Genomic DNA, 19934 nt, shown 5'->3' on the forward strand with positions numbered 1-19934 from the left:
TAAGGCATAATTAGAACACTGGATATATGATTCAATACTTACTGAAATGTGGGTATAAAAGACTTTCCAATTCGTAACAGTCTTAGGCAGTCATAGGAAAGTTATCCATAAAACAGAAACCAAAAAGACACAAATTCAAATTTAAACTTCTAACCTCACTTAAGGAAATTATTCTTGCCTCAGGCTTTTTAGTATCTTTTTCTAGAATATTGAGCAATACAAAGATCATTGGCAGCATAATCCGAAAGGTGTCAGGATATGAATTGGATACATTCCTAGAAATTAATATTCAAAGTTGGAAACAAAAATACCTCTAAAGGATGTTTTATGCATTCATTAAGTTTTAGACCATTTTGCAATTATTACATATTTCTCTTAAGTCGAATGCTAGGAAACAGAAATAACGTTAGTTATTTAAAATCAGCCACTTTTGATGCATTTCTATTTCGGCAACAAAATATGGACAAGGAAACAAACAACTAGAGTTTCAAATTATGCATTTGGAACGAACACTGTTTAATTTTCAAAAGAAAAAATGTATCATTCATCACCAGAGAAATGTTTGTAAGCTCATAGTGTCTTTAAAAACCATGAGGATTTTTTTTTTCCTTAAAAAGATACTTAAGCATGCATTTATTCCTCTGAAGAATATGGGAAATAAAATTTAAGCACAAATTTCCAAATAATATAACTTATGTTTTTTTTTTTTTTTTTTTTTTTTTTTTTTTTTTTTTTTAACTTATGTAAACAATGAGCACCTCCTGGTTGTTGTTGTTTTTCCCTAAAATTTACAGAATATTGCTTGTTCAACATTAAATGACAAAATGGGTAGAGTCACATTAAGCTGTGATGAAAAAAAAATTCACTTAAAACAAACCTGGAGATCTATTTTATGTTCCTTTTTAGGATCTACAAAAGCAAGCAACCTAGGACTGCTTAACTTCCAACAAAGCACAGATATAATATAGAACTCTTCACGCAGCCTATTCCCCTTGGCTTCCCACACTACAACGAACTGTATATATCATTATTTAACCTAATGCCTACATTATGGGTATCACTCACAACCTCAAATGAAAACAAGCGTACAGGATTTTAAACGAAGGTGTCCAACAAGACTACTTTCCTCTCAGGCCTTTGTACTTTTCAACCACTCAGCAAATTAAGGATTAAATGGCAGGCCTCTCAATCAAGTCCAAATCAGGGATGATAAAGATGCAAATTTTGACTTCACTCATTATATTCATTTAAATCAACCTGATTGGGATCCCTGGGTGGCGCAACGGTTTGGCGCCTGCCTTTGGCCCAGGGCGCGATCCTGGAGACCCGGGATCGAATCCCACGTGGGGCTCCCGGTGCATGGAGCCTGCTTCTCCCTCTGCCTGTGTCTCTGCCTCTCACTCTCTCTGTGTGACTATCATAAATAAATAAAAATTTAAAAAATATATAAATAAATAAATAAATAAATAAATAAATAAATAAATAAATAAATAAATAAAATCAACCTGATTGTAAATGGTTGATAGAAAAGTCACTGCCCAACAAAAAGACATTAAAGGCATTCAAATTGGCAAAGAAGAAGTCAAACTCTCCCTCTTCACCGATGACATGATACTCTACATAGAAAACCCAAAGCCTCCACCCCAAGATTGCTAGAACTCATACAGCAATTTGGTAGCATGGCAGGATACAAAATCAATGCCCAGAAATCAGTGGCATTTCTATACACTAACAAGGAGACTGAAGAAAGAGAAATTAAGGAGTCAATCCCATTTACAATTGCACCCAAAAGCATAAGATACCTAGGAATAAACCTCACCAAAGATGTAAAGGATCTATACCCTAAAAACTATAGAACACTTCTGAAAGAAATTGAGGAAGACACAAAGAGATGGAAAAATATTCCATGCTCATGGATTGGCAGAATTAATATTGTGAAAATGTCAATGTTACCCAGGGCAATATACACGTTTAATGCAATCCCTATCTAAATACCATGGACTTTCTTCAGAGAGTTAGAACAAATTATTTTAAGATTTGTGTGGAATCAGAAAAGACCCCGAATAGCCAGGGGAATTTTAAAAAAGAAAACCATATCTGGGGGCATCACAATGCCAAACTTCAGATTGTACTACAAAGCTGTGGTCATCAAGACAGTGTGGTACTGGCACAAAAACAGACACATAGATCAATGGAACACAATAGAGAACCCAAAAGTGGACCCTGAACTTTATGGTCAACTAATATTCGATAAAGGAGGAAAGACTATCCATTGGAAGAAAGACAGTCTCTTCAATAAATGGTGCTGGGAAAATTGGACCTCCACATGCAGAAGAATGAAGCTAGACCACTCTCTTTCATCATACACAAAGATAAACTCAAAATGGATGAAAGATCTAAATGTGAGACAAGATTCCATCAAAATCCTAGAGGAAAATACAGGCAACACCCTTTTTGAACTTGGCCACAGTAACTTCTTGCAAGATACATCCACGAAGGCAAAAGAAACAAAAGCAAAAATGAACTATTGGGACTTCATCAAAATAAGAAGCTTTTGCACAACAAAGGATACAGTCAACAAAACTAAAAGACAACCTACAGAATGGGAGAAGATATTTGCAAACAACATATCAGATAAAGGGCTAGTTTCCAAGATCTATAAAGAACTTCTTAAACTCAACACCAAAGAAACAAACAATCCAATCATGAAATGGGCAAAAGACATGAACAGAAATCTCACAGAGGAAGACATAGACATGGCCAACATGCACATGAGAAAATGCTCCGCATCACTTGCCATCAGGGAAACACAAATCAAAACCACAATGAGATACCACCTCACACCAGTGAGAATGGGGAAAATTAACAAGGCAAGAAACCACAAATGTTGGAGAGGATGCGGAGGAAAGGGAACCCTCTTACACTGTTGGTGGGAATGTGAACTGGTGCAGCCACTCTGGAAAACTGTGTGGAGGTTCCTCAAAGAGTTAAAAATAGACCTGCCTACGACCCAGCAATTGCACTGCTGGGGATTTACCCCAAAGATTCAGATGCAATGAAACACCAGGACACCTGCACCCCGATGTTTCTAGCAGCAATGTCCACAATAGCCAAACTGTGGAAGGAGGCTCGGTGTCCATCGAAAGATGAATGGATAAAGAAGATGTGGTTTATGTATACAATGGAATATTACTCAGCCATTAGAAACGACAAATACCCACCATTTGCTTCAACGTGGATGGAACTGGAGGGTATTAGGCTGAGTGAAGTAAGTCAATCAGAGAAGGACAAACATTATATGTTCTCATTCATTTGGGGAATATAAATAATAGTGAAAGGGAATATAAGGGAAGGGAGACGGGGTGTGTGGGAAGTGTCGGAGGGGGAGACAGAACGTGAGGACTCCTAACTCTGGGAGGCGAACTGGGGGTGGTGGAGGGGGAAGAGGGCGGGGGGTGGGAGTGGGTGGGTGGCGGGCACTGAGGGGGGTGCTTGACAGGATGAGCACTGGGTGTTGTTCTGTATGTTGGTAAATTGAACACCAATAAAAAATAAATTTATTAAAAAAATAAAAATAAATAAAATTTGCAAAACAATGTATGAAGTGATGAATCACTAAATTCTACTCCTGAAACAAATTACACTGTGTTAACCAACTAGAATTTAAATAAAAATTTGGAAAAAAAAATAAATTAATTAAAACAAAAAAATAAATAAAAAGAAGAAGAAAGAAGAAAGAAAGAAAGAAAGAAAGAAGAAAGAAAGAAAGAAAGAAAGAAAGAAAGAAAGAAAGAGAAAGAAAGAGAGAGAAAGAAAGAAAGAAAGAAAGAAGAAAGAAAGAAAGAAAGAAAGAAAGAAAGAAAGAAAGAAAGAAAGAAAGAAAGAAAGAAGAAGAAAAAGAAAAGTTACTGCCAATGGAACAGTGTTTGAAGATGGCTTCTGCACACTTAGGTTCCACTTTGGAAAATATAGACCACATGTACTCCTATACTTTTATTTTTTGCCCTGTCCTTTGCCACAGCTGTATGTATAACTGTCCTCCCCCCACCCCCACAACACCGCCCCGCCATCAATGCATAGTCATTTCACTTTTACATTTGAAACCTGTTTCTTAAAATCTGGCATAGTGTTTCATACATGGTAAAGGCCTCTGATATTTCAGTCAATTCTCTGTAAAAGTCAAAACCCTAGACTTAATGACTACAAGTGGTTCAATTAAAAGCATTTTATAAATAACAAATAGAAAATTTAAAATTTTACCTTTAATTTGACCATCTTATTACTTTCATTGTTGGTTTTTTTTTTTTAAGATGACAGCAATCTCACAGGAAATTACTCATAATATCTTAGTATTTATTTAGAGTATCTGGTTTAAATTTGCCTCCAAATTAATACATGGTAGCTACAGTTTTATTTTCTTTATTCTACTCACACAATTTAAAATAGATGAAGCACCAAAGAAAGAGTAAATCCTGCCTAAAAATGACCTAAAGTATAAACACTAAAGTAAAGAAGTCAACAGCTCATTTGCTTCTATTTCTTTCTTGCTGTTCTGAAAAAATAAAATAAAATCAGTGAATTCTGTTACAATCAAAGAGTTCTTAGTAAAAAAAAAACTTACAGAACTGAGATTTTGCAAACTAGGAATACTTTATAGAATAGACAGCTGACAATCATACATATTTTTTCATATCATGAGAAGTAGCAATCCTAAACAGATGGTAAATTAGAACCAAAACACAAAATTAAACAACACTGATTCATTTTTTCCTGCCACAGATAAATTTTATGTGGCAATATCAGGTTTTAATTAGATTTTTCTAACAAAATCTCTGATGACTCCTTTTCCAAAACTGGTGTCAAGCTAAAAAAATAAGAGAGTATATGGTAATCTGTTGAATATAATAACCTTAAATTTAAATTCGACACTGTGAGTTCAATGAAAAGATACAAATGTGAGTCATTTTACTGGCAGTAAATAAAGGGAAAAAACAAGAGGAATTTGTGCTCATATCCTGTTTCCACCACAAGCTATGCAATGTTGGGCAAGTCACTATGTTATATTCTCAACCTCAGTTTCCACCATCTGTAAAAATGGGCATCATAATCACTTTGCAAAAAAGAAATATAATTATCATTTTTCAAAGATCCATATCTTGTATGAGAAAACTATCTCCTAACTGTTTTTATCCAATATAATTGTTGTTTTAAAATATGTTGCTAGGTGTCACATAGGCTGCAAATAATCTGAAAAAAGTATTTCATGGGAAGGAGAAAAAAAAAGCATTTCTCTGAATCCTGATCTACTCAACACTTAGGTTTCCATGAACTGCTATAGCCTTGGATGGCACATAATCTGTGGCCTTAATGTGTCTAATTGTGTCACCATGGTTTCTCTTCTCCTGAAGGAATAAGAGAAAAACGGTCTTCTTGAGAGAATTCAGTACAGTGCATATATTTGCAAGAATTATATGAGATAACTAAGAATCACAGATAACCTATATTGTCTACATACTGGTTCTTACAGATTCTGGTACAAGAGAAAAAAACAGAATTGGTAAACCTGATTCCTATTTCCAGTTCTACCAATGACAGTGGGGAGCACTTGAGCAAATGAGTTAACTCTTTGGACTAGAACTGCCTCATTAATAAAAGAAGGTGGCAGAGGGTTAATATTATTGAAGGTTCTTTCATAGTTCAGAATTACACTGAGGCCAAATGTTTTGGGAAACACCACCTTTGCACAATATTCCAGTGTGATCTTGTAAACACTAAGACACTGCTTATTAAAAACAAAAACTAGCACATAGATTTTTTTTTTTTTTTTTTGTAGGGCAGAAAAACAGAAACTACTGAAGAATCTTCTAACATTACCATGGCTAGCTATAACCACAAGGTATGTGTACCCATGTGACAACATCTCCTGTAACGGGGGAAGTTCTACATATGGTTGTGATTATGGGTAGATTAAAGGAGAAAAGCAAAATGAGGAGAGTGGATACCTCTGTCTTTCTCTAGGTTAGGGTAGCAAGAAGCCTATTTGCAGAATTCTGCTTAGAATTAAATCAGTAACAAATACAAATGAAATTTTCAGGTATGGAAAGTACTGGGTCATGTAGGAGAGAAATTACTTGATCTATAATTTTAAAATAGAAAAGACACAGTAATGTAATCAACAAGAGAATGCCATATCCACCACACCAGATAGAATATTAGGTATCAAATAAACTTGATTTTGAAAAATGTTCAAGGACACAGGCAAATTTAGAACACAAAGCTGTGCATGGCAAATAATCTCATATGGGATTGGTGTATGTGTGTATAAAAAAGAAATCTGAAAAGAAATTCATGAAAACTTGAATGCAAGAAAGTTAGGTGGTAGGATCACAGATAGGTTTTTAAACCTTCCCTATAAAGTATCCTACATTTTCCAAATGAAAATCTGGTTTATCTATTTTATAATTCTTAATTCTCCCTTTTAAAGAACAAAATTATCTTAACATAATTTCAGAATTTATAAAAATGAATATAATCAATAAAATTATTCTCTCAATATCTGAAAATTAATGTCTTTATTATGTCTACATTAGACAAAGGAAAACAATCTCAGAACATTACTATCATTTTTTATACCATTTTTCTCATTGCTTATAAAGATACCTGCACAAAATATTACACATATTTTTTCACAAAACAGTCATACTTCTAAAACATAAGGTCCAAGAGAATAAACCTAGTATAAACAAAGTAATCTACAAAATCATATTCTCTTAATTTTAGACATCATATTTATGTCTAAAATATTAAGTAAACATGTTCAAAATTAAAAACAATGTTTAATACTTATACTACAAAATTACTTGGACAGCTCCACAAAGATGGACAGTATCATTAGTAAACGCATACCTACTTTAATACAACTTTTTAAAGTTGGATCAGAGACAGGTCTGTTTAAATAAAGCATTTAAAATCTTCACTATGAAATCTCTGATGTTGACTTGCCGAGAAAAAATGGTTTAATTAACACACTAACTCTTTTGATGATTCAGATTCCAGTGAAGCCAACAAAAATAATTTCCTTTATTTTCCCCAGATTTTATTTATGTATTCATGAGAGACACAGAGAGAGAGGCAGAGACATAGGCAGAGCAAGAAGCAGGTTCCCTGTAGGGAGCCTAATGTGGGACTCGATCCCAGGACTCTGGGATCACGACTTGAGCCAAAGGCAGACGCTCAACCACTGAGCCACCCAGGTGACCGCTAAAAATATATTTCTGATAAAACAAACAGCATTGAGTTCCAGGTAAATGCCAGAAGAATAAAAAAAATTAATGTTAATAAGATCCTTTTAGAACAAAAGAAGAATCAAATATTTTCCTTTAAAATTCTAAGCAAAAGGAATATTAAATTTCAATGATATTACATACAGAGAGGAGAAGAGTTCTATCTAACATTTCATGAGAGCTTTTTTTCCCCCAGTAAGAAGTTCATAATAAAGTTTTCAACGCATATGTAAAAATTCTGTGGGTTGCACAATACTTGTTCTCTTTGTCATGTAAAATTGAAAAATAACATTTGATGTTAAAGCAAAATCAGATGTTGGAAAAAATGTATTTTATTACCACATATCACCGCTGACTACACAAGGAAAATGTGCTTAAGTTAGTTATTCTGTACATATATACTAACAGCTATCTTCTACTGCTGATTCAGGCTGCTGCTGTTAATGACTTTATATGAACTTTGATGCAATTTTCATATTTTTAGTAATAATATGACAAGAAACAAAGAGCTAAAGTATGCAGTCAAAATAGTAGCAAGACATTTAGAAAAGAGGGGAAGTGTGTATTAGTGGCATAAGAGGGGCATACAAGAATAATGCTATGTTAACAAGAAAGGCTACCCTTTTGATTGCAGCAGAATCATATTTGAAACCCCTTCAATCCATAAGGCCTCATTTACCAAGTTCACTGTACCTCTTATATAGTAATCTCTGGACTACAAGTCATGGAGCTTTATTTTTTTTTTTCACTGAAAATGTATTTTTGTCTTGTTTTCTTATTTTCTGCAGTCTTCCCTCCCACACACACAGAATAAATGTACATATATGCATAGGTTATACATATTTTTATCTACATACTACATATGTGTAAGCATGTATATGTGTATCTACAGATACCTCTTTATCAAAAATTTACTTACAAATTACCTACTGTAAAAAAAAAAAAAAAATTTACCTACTGTGTATCTGGTTCTGTGCCTGATTTTGGAGATGGAAAAACTATCAGGATTTGGTTCCTGTACTCAAATAGAAGACATAATTATAAAACTCCCCACTTACTTAGTTTACTTAACACACATGCCTTCAATATCACTTGCTAATGAAAATGCCAACTCTTTTCACAAGGGAGCCTCCTTTGTGGGCCATCTGTCTCAAGTGACTCAACACAGTCTAGTTCTAAACTTCCAATCTGCAGAGTTCTGCAATAATTCTGACTCCCAGTTCCCTGGTCCTGCACTACCTAACTTTACTGGAAGACCACAGTCAGTCAATACTTGCTGATTGGGTGATTGCTTAGTGGTCGAACCACTAATCAGCATTTATCTGAAAGTATGACAATCACAAAATAATGCCATTTACTAACTGATAGATTATTAGATATGGGTTACTCTGACAGGCACTTTATTCATTTTTTCACAATTAATTCTATAAAGAGGTATCATCATACGTTTTTAAAGATGATAAAAGTGAGGCTTTGAGTTTTAAGCAACTTGCTTAAAGCCATACAGTTGCTAGAAAATGATTTACGTTCAACGTTCTGACCACAGCCACTAATGCTATACCATCTCCCAGAGAGAAGAGCCCTGTTTATAGATGGCTGGACCCAAAAATTTTGATTCCTATGTAACCGTATACTAAGGCACAGGTCAACATAAACAGCTAAGTGAATTGAAAGTAAGTAATAATCATGTACACAAAAAAACAGATCTTAAAGGCAAACATATAAGCCATACATATTTACGTATGTGTGTTTAAGATAATTGCATCTTTGAGATTATACACCAGTTTAGACTCCAGAGACCTCTTTTCTCTGTATTAGCACACACTGTCAAGATTCGACTATACAGTTTTGTTTTGTTTTGTTTTGTTTTTCGACTATACAGTTTTAACAACTGAAAGTGATTTTGTTTTTCATGATCTGGCTAGGAACATTCAGTTGCAGACCTTTGTCTCACCTATATCCAACCCTCAGCACCCAGCATTAAGGCCTGCCACATACTGGATGCTTAATACATAGCAATGGAATACTATCATTAACTCTTGAAACTTTGTCCTAAGGTGAATGTCCCATCTATGTGAATATGTGATAACACATATTTATCTTGAACATCACAAATAGAATCAGTGAAGAAATGTTTTAAGCAGAACAAGGTAAACTTATATTCCAACATAAGAAATTTTCAGTATTTCTTAAGTGAAAATACGTGAATATAAAACCTGTTACCACAATCTTCTGGCTAGAATTTTAATTATGGAAAAGTTGGAAAAATTAGCATTATCTCCACAGCAACTACACCCTGGCAACAGATAGAGTAAATACGTGTGAACTGGTCATACTCAAAAGAAAGCATGAGGGATCCCTGGGTGGCGCAGCAGTTTAGCGCCTGCCTTTGGCCCAGGGCGCGATCCTGGAAACCCAGGATCGAATCCCACATCGGGCTCCCGGTGCATGGAGCCTGCTTTTCCCTCTGCCTGTGTCTCTGCCTCTCTCTCTTCCTGTGTGTGTGACTATCATAAATAAATAAAAATTTTTAAAAAAAAGCATGACATAAGAACTAAATTGCAGCGGTTGTCAAGATTGTAGGCCTAAAATTTAGCAACTTAATTTAGCACATTTAATCATAAACACAAAACTAACTTATATCTTATTTCCTTGATTTTACCAATTACTAGAAAGGTGTGTGTGTGTGTGTGTGTGTGTGTGTGTGTGTGTGTGTATATATATATATTCACTATATATATTCACTATATATATTCACACACACACACACATATATATATATATATATATATATATATATATGTAGTGAATTTTGCAAAAAACATAAAGAAGAAAAGATCACTTAAGTGTTAAGAAAGTTTCTTCCTAGAGATTTATGAAGCATTTTATGATACCCCACCCAGTGGTGGCAGCTTCCTCATAGATGTTTTAGTACCCTTATCAAGTACAGGATTCATTTGACCTAGTCTATGCCACCTTATCCTACTATCAGTACTTCAGCGGTCTTTTGACATTTGACTTCTATCATACAATTGCAGATCCCTTTTGGAAGTTAGTGGAAGAAAAATATTCTGTCTTCTATTCCTACTTGACTTTTGCCACGAAAGTGGAGACTCAAAGTCCCTATATTCTACCCAATGCCTGATATATAGCACATACTCAAAATAGGAAAGCAGTAAGCCTGCTAGGGATGTCCCAAGGTTACCAACCTTCTTAAGCTTCAGTCTCTGCAACTGCAAAAATGAGCGTAAGTATCAATTTCATAAAATTACTATGAGCATTGAGAGCGTCTAGCACATAGTGAGTACTTAACTATTATGTGTTTTGAGTCTCAGTTTCCTCATTGGTTGAAAGGGATCAATAAAACCTAACCCAAAGAGTTGTGAGAACTGAATAAGCACACATATATAAATCAGTTGGCATAAATGGCTGACATATAGTAGGTTCTCAATAAACTGGAATTCCTTTGTTACTTTTCCCCTAAACTCCTATTTCAAGACCCAGAAGAAATTTAAAAATCAAATGTAGTAGAAGATTAATAGTTGGTTGAAAGAACAAAAATCCAGTATTCTAATAAACTATCATTTTTTTGTGTTGCCAATAAAACTTTCCTATGAAAGACTATAATGAGCATTTATTAATACATATAATACAGGCACCTCGGTGGCTCAGTCAGTTACACATCCAACTCTTGATTTCAGTTCAAGTCATGATCTCAGGGCAATGGGATGGAGCCCTACAATGGGCTCTATGATGAGCATGGAGCCTGCTTGAGGGTCTCTTCCTTTCCCTCTGCCCCTCACTACCCCCATTTGTGGGTGCACACTATCTCTCAAAAAAAAGGAATAAAATATATTTTAGAATACTAGAAAAATTTAAATAAGTCATTTTTAATATTAAAAATTCATTCATATTTTTACCTTTTCTTCTAGCTGGTCCTTCAAAGCCTGATATTTTAGCTTCAGTTTTCGGTTCTCATTTTCATTCTGGGTTAATTCCTCTGTCAGCCTGTCACACTGTGATTTCACCTTCTCTAGCTGACAACGATGGACTTTAGCTGTATTCTTATCTTCTATGCTTTCTGCCTGAGAAAAAGAGGAGAAAAGAAAAAGTCCACTGGCCATAGCCAAACTGTACACCAAACAAATTACACATTGTATCCGTGGGAAAAAACTTCAAGATTTTGCTCTAAGCATCTGTACATACATACACACAAAGGAATTGCTGCTTGCATTTACTCAATTACTCCTTGGTGCTCACCGAACATTTACTCAGTGAAAGGTACTGTACTAGGTGCTAAGATAGCAAATATGAAGAGTAAATGTGCCGGATACAACTATCAGTTAATTCTACAGCAATGAATGAGAAGGGCTTAACAAAGGCAGAGGCAGATACTATGCCAACCTAAAGCGGGCACCTCAACTCTGCTGAGAGGGAAAGGGGTTGTGAGAGAAGTGTTCCAAAAGGGAAATACTGTGACACAGTACTGACTGATCAGTTTCCTCCTCTATACGAGGAGCTTTACAACATTCCTGTTCATCAACCCATCTCCTGGGTCTTGTGAAATAAATGGGTACTTCCAGTACAACAAAATTACTGATCCCACCCTGTGAGGCTGAAAGGATTATGAATTGTAGCAGCCAAGAAACTACAAGTAACTTAACATGAAAAGGAGCATACTGGTGATTATTTCAGTACCAACAGTGTAATAAAGTACCGGGTTTTTAAATTTCTTTTTGGAATATAACCAGAATCAACTTTGAGAAAAAATTAGGAATAATCTATTCTGTATATGGGATTCTATAAAGATTTGCCAGGTATGTGAATTTTAAAACTTTTTAAATAACAACTATGTAAACACTTACTATATGTCAGGCACTGATCTCAAACTTCTTGCATAGTTTTTCTTCATTGTGTCCTCACAACAACCCATCCAAGGGAGGTACTATTACTACTGCCCCCTTTTCTGAAGCTGAAGCCCAGAGACACTAATAACTTGGCCCAGGATATGCAACGAGTAACTGCAGAGCCAGAATTTGAACCCAGAAATTCCCTCTAATGTCCATGCTTTCAACTAGTCTGCCATGCTGCCTTTAGCAAAGTACATTTATCATTTTTAAAAACCAGCTGGGTACAATTTGGCAATGTTCACTAGTCACACCTACAAGTTACTAATAGCTTGTTACTAATAGCTTATAAGCAACTACCTATGATCTGTTTAAAATACATGTTTTAATTTCCAAAATATATGTTTTTTTTTCTTTTTACAAGTGTATTGTATATGTGTAATCAGGTATGTAGGAATTCAATCACTGGAATCAATTTCCTGAGAGGAAGTTTTGTCAGCTTTAGACAAAATCTGTATTACATTCACCTCACAAAATTCACCTAAGACTGGATGCAATTTTAAATTAACAAAAGAATTGATTTTTAATGAGGAATCCTGTTTTCACGACCCAAAAACAAAATTATAAAATAAAGTCTCTCATCAGGAAAATTGCTCAATTATGATTTTAAGTTCCAACAGAATGCTTTGCCTTTTCCTTACGGCTAATGAAACTCTTGGATATAGAAGTTTCCCCTAAGGCCAGTGGCAAACTGAAGCTGGTTCAGGGAGCCTTAAAGAACCAGCTGTGCCCATCTCTTCCCAACACTGTCCCTCTCCAGGGATGTCTTCTTTGATAGCCTGAAATCAAATGAGGTATTCACATAACACTAAAATAGACAAATGCTACAAATCAGGGTTTACCCCTCTAACCCCAGGGAACCTAGTTTAAACCTAGTTTAACCCTGGTTAAAAGTAAACTTAGTTTACTTTTTGTGGTTTTACTATTACGTTTACATTTCATTCTAAAGTTTACAAAGTGATGTTTTACTCACAAAAGCCCTGTGATAAAGATATTACTAGTCCCATGTTATTGATGAGGTACAAAAAGGTTAAATAACTTGACCAATATCATACAGCCAGCAAGAAGTGAAAGTATAGAGCTCAAATCCTTGGTCTTTTGATTCAAAAAAAAAAAAAAAAGTGGGGGAGCTCTACCAAATGATTTCTGTTGAAATCATAATGAGGTGATAACCCAATGTCCTTCAAATATTAATAAAGTACTTCATTAAAATATTTTACATTTAAATTTAAAAAGAGGCATAAGAAAAGTAGTTCTAGATGGGGAAAACATGTAATTCATGCAAAGAAAAAATATGGGTAATGCATTAGCATTAGTAATAATGGATTACACATTGAGGAAGAAAGTAAGACCCAGGAAAAGTAATAAAGATGAAGCCAAAAGACAAAGAAATAGAACATGTATAGAGCCACTTGTCCAAAGTCCTATTGTACATAATTCAGTACACTAAGTCATCTGTGATAACCATTATTATCAACTCCTTTTAATTAATATAAATAAGTAAAAAGTATAGAATTATGTTAATGAAATAGCATGAGGCAGGAGTTGTTCTTTATGGGCAACTCATTCAGTTTACAATGAAAGTGCTCACAATCTCTGGTTCTCTTTTTTAGCTCTTATGCAGCTTTTATACCATAGTAAAGGGTGGCTATAAACACTCCTCCTCTATCTCTGTCTTCCTAATTAAAAATGCCTAAAAATTTGAGAATATCGACAGAGTCCTTCTAAGTTATATATTATTTTCATACAGGTACTTTCTCAAAGCTTTATTGTCATCTCATTACATATGCATAGAAAGACTTCCTAAAGAAAGAATGGGGAAAACTACCCTGTCTCCTATTGAATACCATCCACTCTGTTTTGATCTAACACTCTCATACTTTCTCATGGATCTTCTCCACCCATCTATGACTATGACAAATGGAATGAACATGTTTTCAGTTCTTCTTTCATCCTGTCACATTTGATACTCTTGACTGTACCTTTCTTGAAATGCCCTGCCCAGGTTTCCAAGATACCATTCTTTTCTGGTTCCCTCCTGTCTCTCATATAGTCCTTTATTCTTCTTTGCTAGAACCTCTTTCTCAGTACTTTCTTAAACCCTGGGGTTATAGAGTTTCATCCTCTACTTTCTCCCTATATGGTCTCATTAAAATCTCAGGATTTCAACTACTACCAATGGGTTACTGGATTCCAAATATTCAACTTTAATCTTACTTTCTTCCTCAATGTGTAATCCATTATTACTAAAAACTATTCTGCTTAGACTTTCATGGTCAGGCTTCAGTTCCTTTCCACCTCAATGTGCTAAAAAAAACTGGATTTTCCACTCTTCTCTCCGAATCTGCTCTTCTGACTGCATTATCTACCTTGACAAATAGCCTCATTAACCACCTTAGTCACCCAAGTCTATACTCAGTCATCCTCAATACTAATCCTTTTCACCTATAAGCAGTGTAGTTAAGAACACAGGCTCTGGACTACCTAGGTTCAAACCCTCGTCTCCACTACTTTTCAGATGTAAGACCTCGGGCAGTTAACTTTCTGCGTCTGTTTCCTCATTAATGAAAAGATACCATATGATCTGCAAGGATGATGTGAGGATTAAATGGTTAATGCATATAAAGTTCTTATAGTAATGACTGGCATGAGCTAAGTGCTGGGAAAAAATGTTTGCTAGTATTATTGTCACAGCCAATCAATCAACATATGACATATATTTTATTTTCTTTAAGATTAAGTCCTCTCCTATCTCTGATTCTATTTTTATGTCCTCATCAATTCTGACAGATTGTTATGCCATATTTCATCAATATTAAGACATATTTTTACACATTTTACCACTTCTGTCTTGGGATGTTGTCTTGCAGTTGACAGTATGTTTTCAGAAGGAAGTATTTTTTTTTCTTAGTAGCACATAATGATGCACCTTATAATTCATGGCATCTTAGGTTGAATGATATGTAGTAAGGCTTCTTAAGTATTCTCTCAGCCTCCATTCTGCTCTGCCCACTACAATTAATAACCCCAAATCCACTACTGCTGGTAGGCTATATGGAACTGGGAAGAACTCCTAAAATAGCTGAAAGCTTTCTACAAATGTCAGCTATTTCATTATAATTTCATCTTTCATCATAAGCATTTTTATGGCAGTTGTATTTCAAGGAATTTTGAAAAAAAGTTATAATTAACCTTTAAAGACTTACCTATTTACCTATGCAACAGATATCTACAATGTTCCAGAAACTGTTCTAGGCATTGGAGATATAGCTGTAAACAAGAGACTCAAAACCCAGTCCTCATGGAGTTTTCATTCTAGTACAGGGAGACTTAAAAATAAATAATATGGAATCTATGTCATATGATGATAAGTACTATAGAAAAAAACAAAAGCAGGAAGGAGGGACAGATTTATTACACTCCTGACGATCATGTATAAAATAATTCCCCTGCATGGGGATAATGCTAATACCATTAGAACCTAGAAACATTTCTCCAAATGCAAGATTCTCAATTATGCATTTACCCAGGCCAACTTTGATTTGGAAAAGGAGGAGTAAATCTCAAAAGCATTGGGTTTACACAGCTCATAAGCTGATCCACTTTAGTTACCATACTAATAAGGACTGTAGTTATAACTCCTATGGCCTTGACAAGTCTTTGCCTTTTATATTTTAAGAGGTCACAAATGTTGAATGAGGGCACGTTTCGGGTCCATGACTTACTGCCACCTCTGCCTTTCCTGAACTCCCAAAATAGCTAAACGTTCTTTTTAAAGGGCTTCAGTGCTCTGAAATAGGCGCTCCCAGGTGGCTGCTATAACTCATTTCAACCTGGCTGAACAGGCATGAATAAGCCTCTTTAGTGTTAGTTTTATCTTTCCTTCAGTGCTTAGGAATACAGAATGATCCCTACAAGTTTATGCTTTATTAACTTCATGAGCCACCAGGAAAAAATCCTTCAGTATCATCAGGATAATTCAGCGCAGGTACCTTCAGCGTCCTAATATGATTCTCAGCCTCACTCTTTTCTTTCTTGAAGTGCTTCATCAGCTCCTGGATGTTCTGTTCATGTTTAGTTTTCACACTCTGCAGTGATGATGTGAGATCTTCCAGCTCCCTCTGGTGAACGTCTCGTTCCAGCTTTAACTGCGTAATGATTGTAGCTGTTTCTTCCTCTCTGGATTTCGCCTGTGTCTTGAGGTCAGCAAGGTTCTTAAGTACCTCCTTCCTGGCTCTCTGTTCCTCAGCCAATTTATTAGCGAGATCCGCCCGGATGGCACTCAGGTTCTTGACAGCCTCTTGCATCTCAAGAAGTTGAGCTTTGTCCCTGGCCTGGCTTTTCTTTAGCTCAGTGATTTCTTCTTCTAGGTGAGCTTTCTCCACTTTCATCTGGCTTTGAATCTTTCTCTGCTGCTTCAATTCACTTTCTAGCCTATGGATAGTGTCCAGGGAATCCTTGACTTCTAGTTCAAGGACAGTTTGACGAGACTCAATGTCACTTAGTTTCTGCTCCTTACAGTGAAGCTCCTCCTCTTGAAGGGCACGCTTGGTTAAGACATCGTTCAATTCCTTTCGAAGATTATCTATCTGTTGTAATGCTGTATAAAGCTGGCTTTTCAATTCGTCCTTTTCTTTTAGAATCTATCAGGTTAAAAAAAAAAATCACTGTAAAATTCGTCATAGAAACATCACCAACATCTATCAATCCTGGATTATAAATAATTATTTAAATGTTGGATAAAATTTAGCAAAAGAATGAGGAAAGAAAAAGACTACTATAATTTACCACAGGTTGCAATAATACAATGTTACTTAAAGTAACAGTTCTTTACATTTCAATTGCACACTTTTAAAAAGGAGAAACCTCAAAATAGATAAGGAAGATAATATAGGGAAGCATGCAGATATAATCTAAGAAAGATTATGATACAATCAATCCTTATTAATAAATAAAGTCAGTAGGGGCAGGAAATACACCAGTATGTAACTGGGAGTCTCAAAGCCCCAAAAAGATAGAAATAATATTAAGATTAGGAGAAGTTGGGGAGGGATGCAAAGAGCAAAGTCAAGGGACCAGATGTCCATCCCCCTCTGCCAGCCTCTATGTAGGGTGAGGGTTGACACTGCAGGATGAATGGGGCCAAGATATCTCTCTCATCTCATCACCTACCAATGTAATAGAAAAGCCAGCAGCTAAGGAAGCTAGAATTATTCCCCCTCTCCCTAACACTGGCACCAAGAACAGTCTCCATCTCTGCTTATAGATGCCTGCCATGGCTTGAACCCAGAAAAAAGAAAAGTAAGATTCTCACTTCAGAATGAGAAATAATGAATAAAAATGCAAATACTTACAAGGCAGTTTTAAAGTTTGTATTTTATACTTTAGTATGAAACAATTCAAGATAAACTACAATGAGTCAATCACTCCAAAGAAACAGATTCCTCAAAGCCCTGTCAGTTTCAGCATGGAAAAACAGCATGAAGCTAGCATGAGAAATAATAAAAGGAGGTGGTAAAGTAATTGAGCTCTGACCAGAGAAAACTGAATGTGATTCTCAGTCCAGTCATAAGTCATCCCAGAGCCTCAAGGAATTTATTTATCTTTATAAAGGTAATAATAGCACCTATATTATAGGGTTGTGATGAAGACTAGTGGGAAAAAGAAAAAAAAAAAAATGGGCAAAGGATTCAAGTTCAAGGAGAAGCCAGGATCCCAGGGAGGTATTCATGCAAGACAGTAATCAGATCTGTGAAGAACAGGTATAACTGATAAAGCAATGTACCTCGACTAAAAATACCCAGGACCATAGAGGAAAGACTTTACTTTGAAAGGCAGGAAAAAATGGCTAGAAATACAGGGAATTCTAAGGGTAGATGGTTTTTTGTTTTTCCTATTGCAGTGTACCCAATTCCAACAAACTTAATGGCTTAAAACAATACCATTTATTATTTCCCTGTTTCCACAGATCCCAAGTCCAGGAAAGGTATTGTGCTTTCTCAGGCTTTCCTAAGGTGTTTCCAGGGCTTCCTAAGGCTAAAATCAAGGTATCAGCTGGCCTGGATTCTTGGAGGCACTGGGGGAGAATCCACTTCCAAGTTCATCCATGTTGTTGGCAAAATTTAGTTCCATGCCCTTAACACTCTGGTCCCTATTTCCTTACTAGCTTTGAGCGAGGGGTTGCTCTGAGCTTCTGAGCCACCCACACTCCTTGGCTCATGGACTCCTCAGACTCTGAACCCAGTAACACCACAATGAATCTTTCTTGTGTTTTGAATCCTCCAACTTCCCCTTCTCTAAATAGCCAGAAAATTTTCTATGTTTTTAATGACCCCTCTGATTAGATTAGGCCCATCAGACAATCTCCTTATCTTAAGGTCAACTCTGCCATATAACATAACCATGAGTGATATATCATCATGTTCACAGGCTCCAGGAATTAGGATGAGTCATCTCTGGGAGGTCACTCTACTTACCATACCAGAGAAGACAGAAACTGACAGAATCAAGTCTTGGCTGTATGGATAATGCAAGAGGGGCCTGACAATGAGGAGAGGTGGCTTCAAGACAATGATTAATGTTTGAAACAGATAATATAGGCCCCTGGCCAGCAGTTAAGAGACTTCCATGCAGCCCTGTAGATAATTCAAGATGCTCTAGCAAATAAAACATCTTTGGTTGCAAAATAATATGCTCCTAAAGTTGGTTTAAACAGCAAAGATATTTATTTTTCTCACATAACAGGAACACCAAAGATGGAGCTCTTCAAGAAGAGTCTGTCAAAATCCAGGCACTGCTACTCTACAATTCTCTAGGTTTGCCCTCTGTTTCAGTATTCCAAGAATCACATCAATTTATGACAAAGGTGGCAGCTTTAGAGTGGACAGCTACAGACTACGTTAGTCAAGTTTGTAATTTCTTTGGCAATACAGATACTAAAAACTAAGTAAGTTCTATTTGCTTTTTGTTAATTGCTTGGCTAGTAGCCACAGCCCAAGATTTTGTCTAGACATTGTCTCTGAGTCTGAAAATGACAGTGTCTTAACTGCCACTTCAACATCCTGGACACTCCCAAGGACTCTCAGTTGTATAGGCTTTATCTTGAGGAAACTCAAACTTAGATCCCCTTTATCTGGCCAGGAATACTTAAGCAGAAGCACTTGAAGGGGTCTGAGAAATCAGGCTTGTTTTTCATCTCATTTTTATTTCTGCTAAGTTTCCTACTTCCCTCTCTTGCTTGGACTAACTGCAGCAGGGATACATCATTTGACTATTCCAATGCTAAAAAAACTCCAAATTACCAGACTCTGTATATTTGGATTGTAGATTGCAGATTTTCAGTCTCCCCCCACCCTCCAAATCTTGCTCTCTGCTTTTATTATTTATACTTGTCTTTCTCTCGGGGACTTTTCTGAAGGCTGTAGTAAGTTCATAACACATGCCAACATCATGAAGTTTTCATATCAGTCACTTAATAAGCATCACTGCCCCAGGTAGGATTTCTGATGGTTCAACTAAATACTATCAATAGCACAGTTTGCCAGCTTTTCCTTAGAAAGATATGACCCTCCTCCTATCCCCACTTCATTTCTCCGCTTAGTCAATCCTCCATTTTAGGCTCTTACTTAAGCTCCTTACTCCTAGAACTGGTGTTTCATAATGGCTTGAATATCTTCTGATGAGAGTAAAAGAAAACTCCAATTCAAAGTAATTTAAACTACAAGGTAACTTAATCTCACTCCAG

General features: G+C 35.9%; 1 protein-coding gene across 22 annotated transcripts in view; it reads right to left on the reverse strand.

Moving 5' to 3' along the window:
* CEP128 (centrosomal protein 128) overlaps positions 1-19934 on the reverse strand; it is a 400883-nt gene that overhangs the window by 244153 nt on the left and 136796 nt on the right. For all 22 annotated transcript variants that reach the window (XR_003134759.3, XR_004818081.2, XR_007412452.1 and 19 more), the window contains 2 exons: positions 16183-16833; positions 11204-11368 (listed from right to left, as the gene is read on the reverse strand). Coding sequence is in view for 18 of the 22 variants with exons in the window: in XM_049113364.1 (XP_048969321.1) it covers positions 11204-11368; positions 16183-16833 (816 nt within the window). In the remaining 4 variants the exon portion in view is untranslated. The remainder of the gene's footprint in view (positions 1-11203; positions 11369-16182; positions 16834-19934) is intronic.

The sequence above is a fragment of the Canis lupus genome, chromosome 8 (genome assembly GCF_003254725.2).
Source record: "Canis lupus dingo isolate Sandy chromosome 8, ASM325472v2, whole genome shotgun sequence".
Classification (NCBI taxonomy): Eukaryota; Metazoa; Chordata; class Mammalia; order Carnivora; family Canidae; genus Canis; species Canis lupus.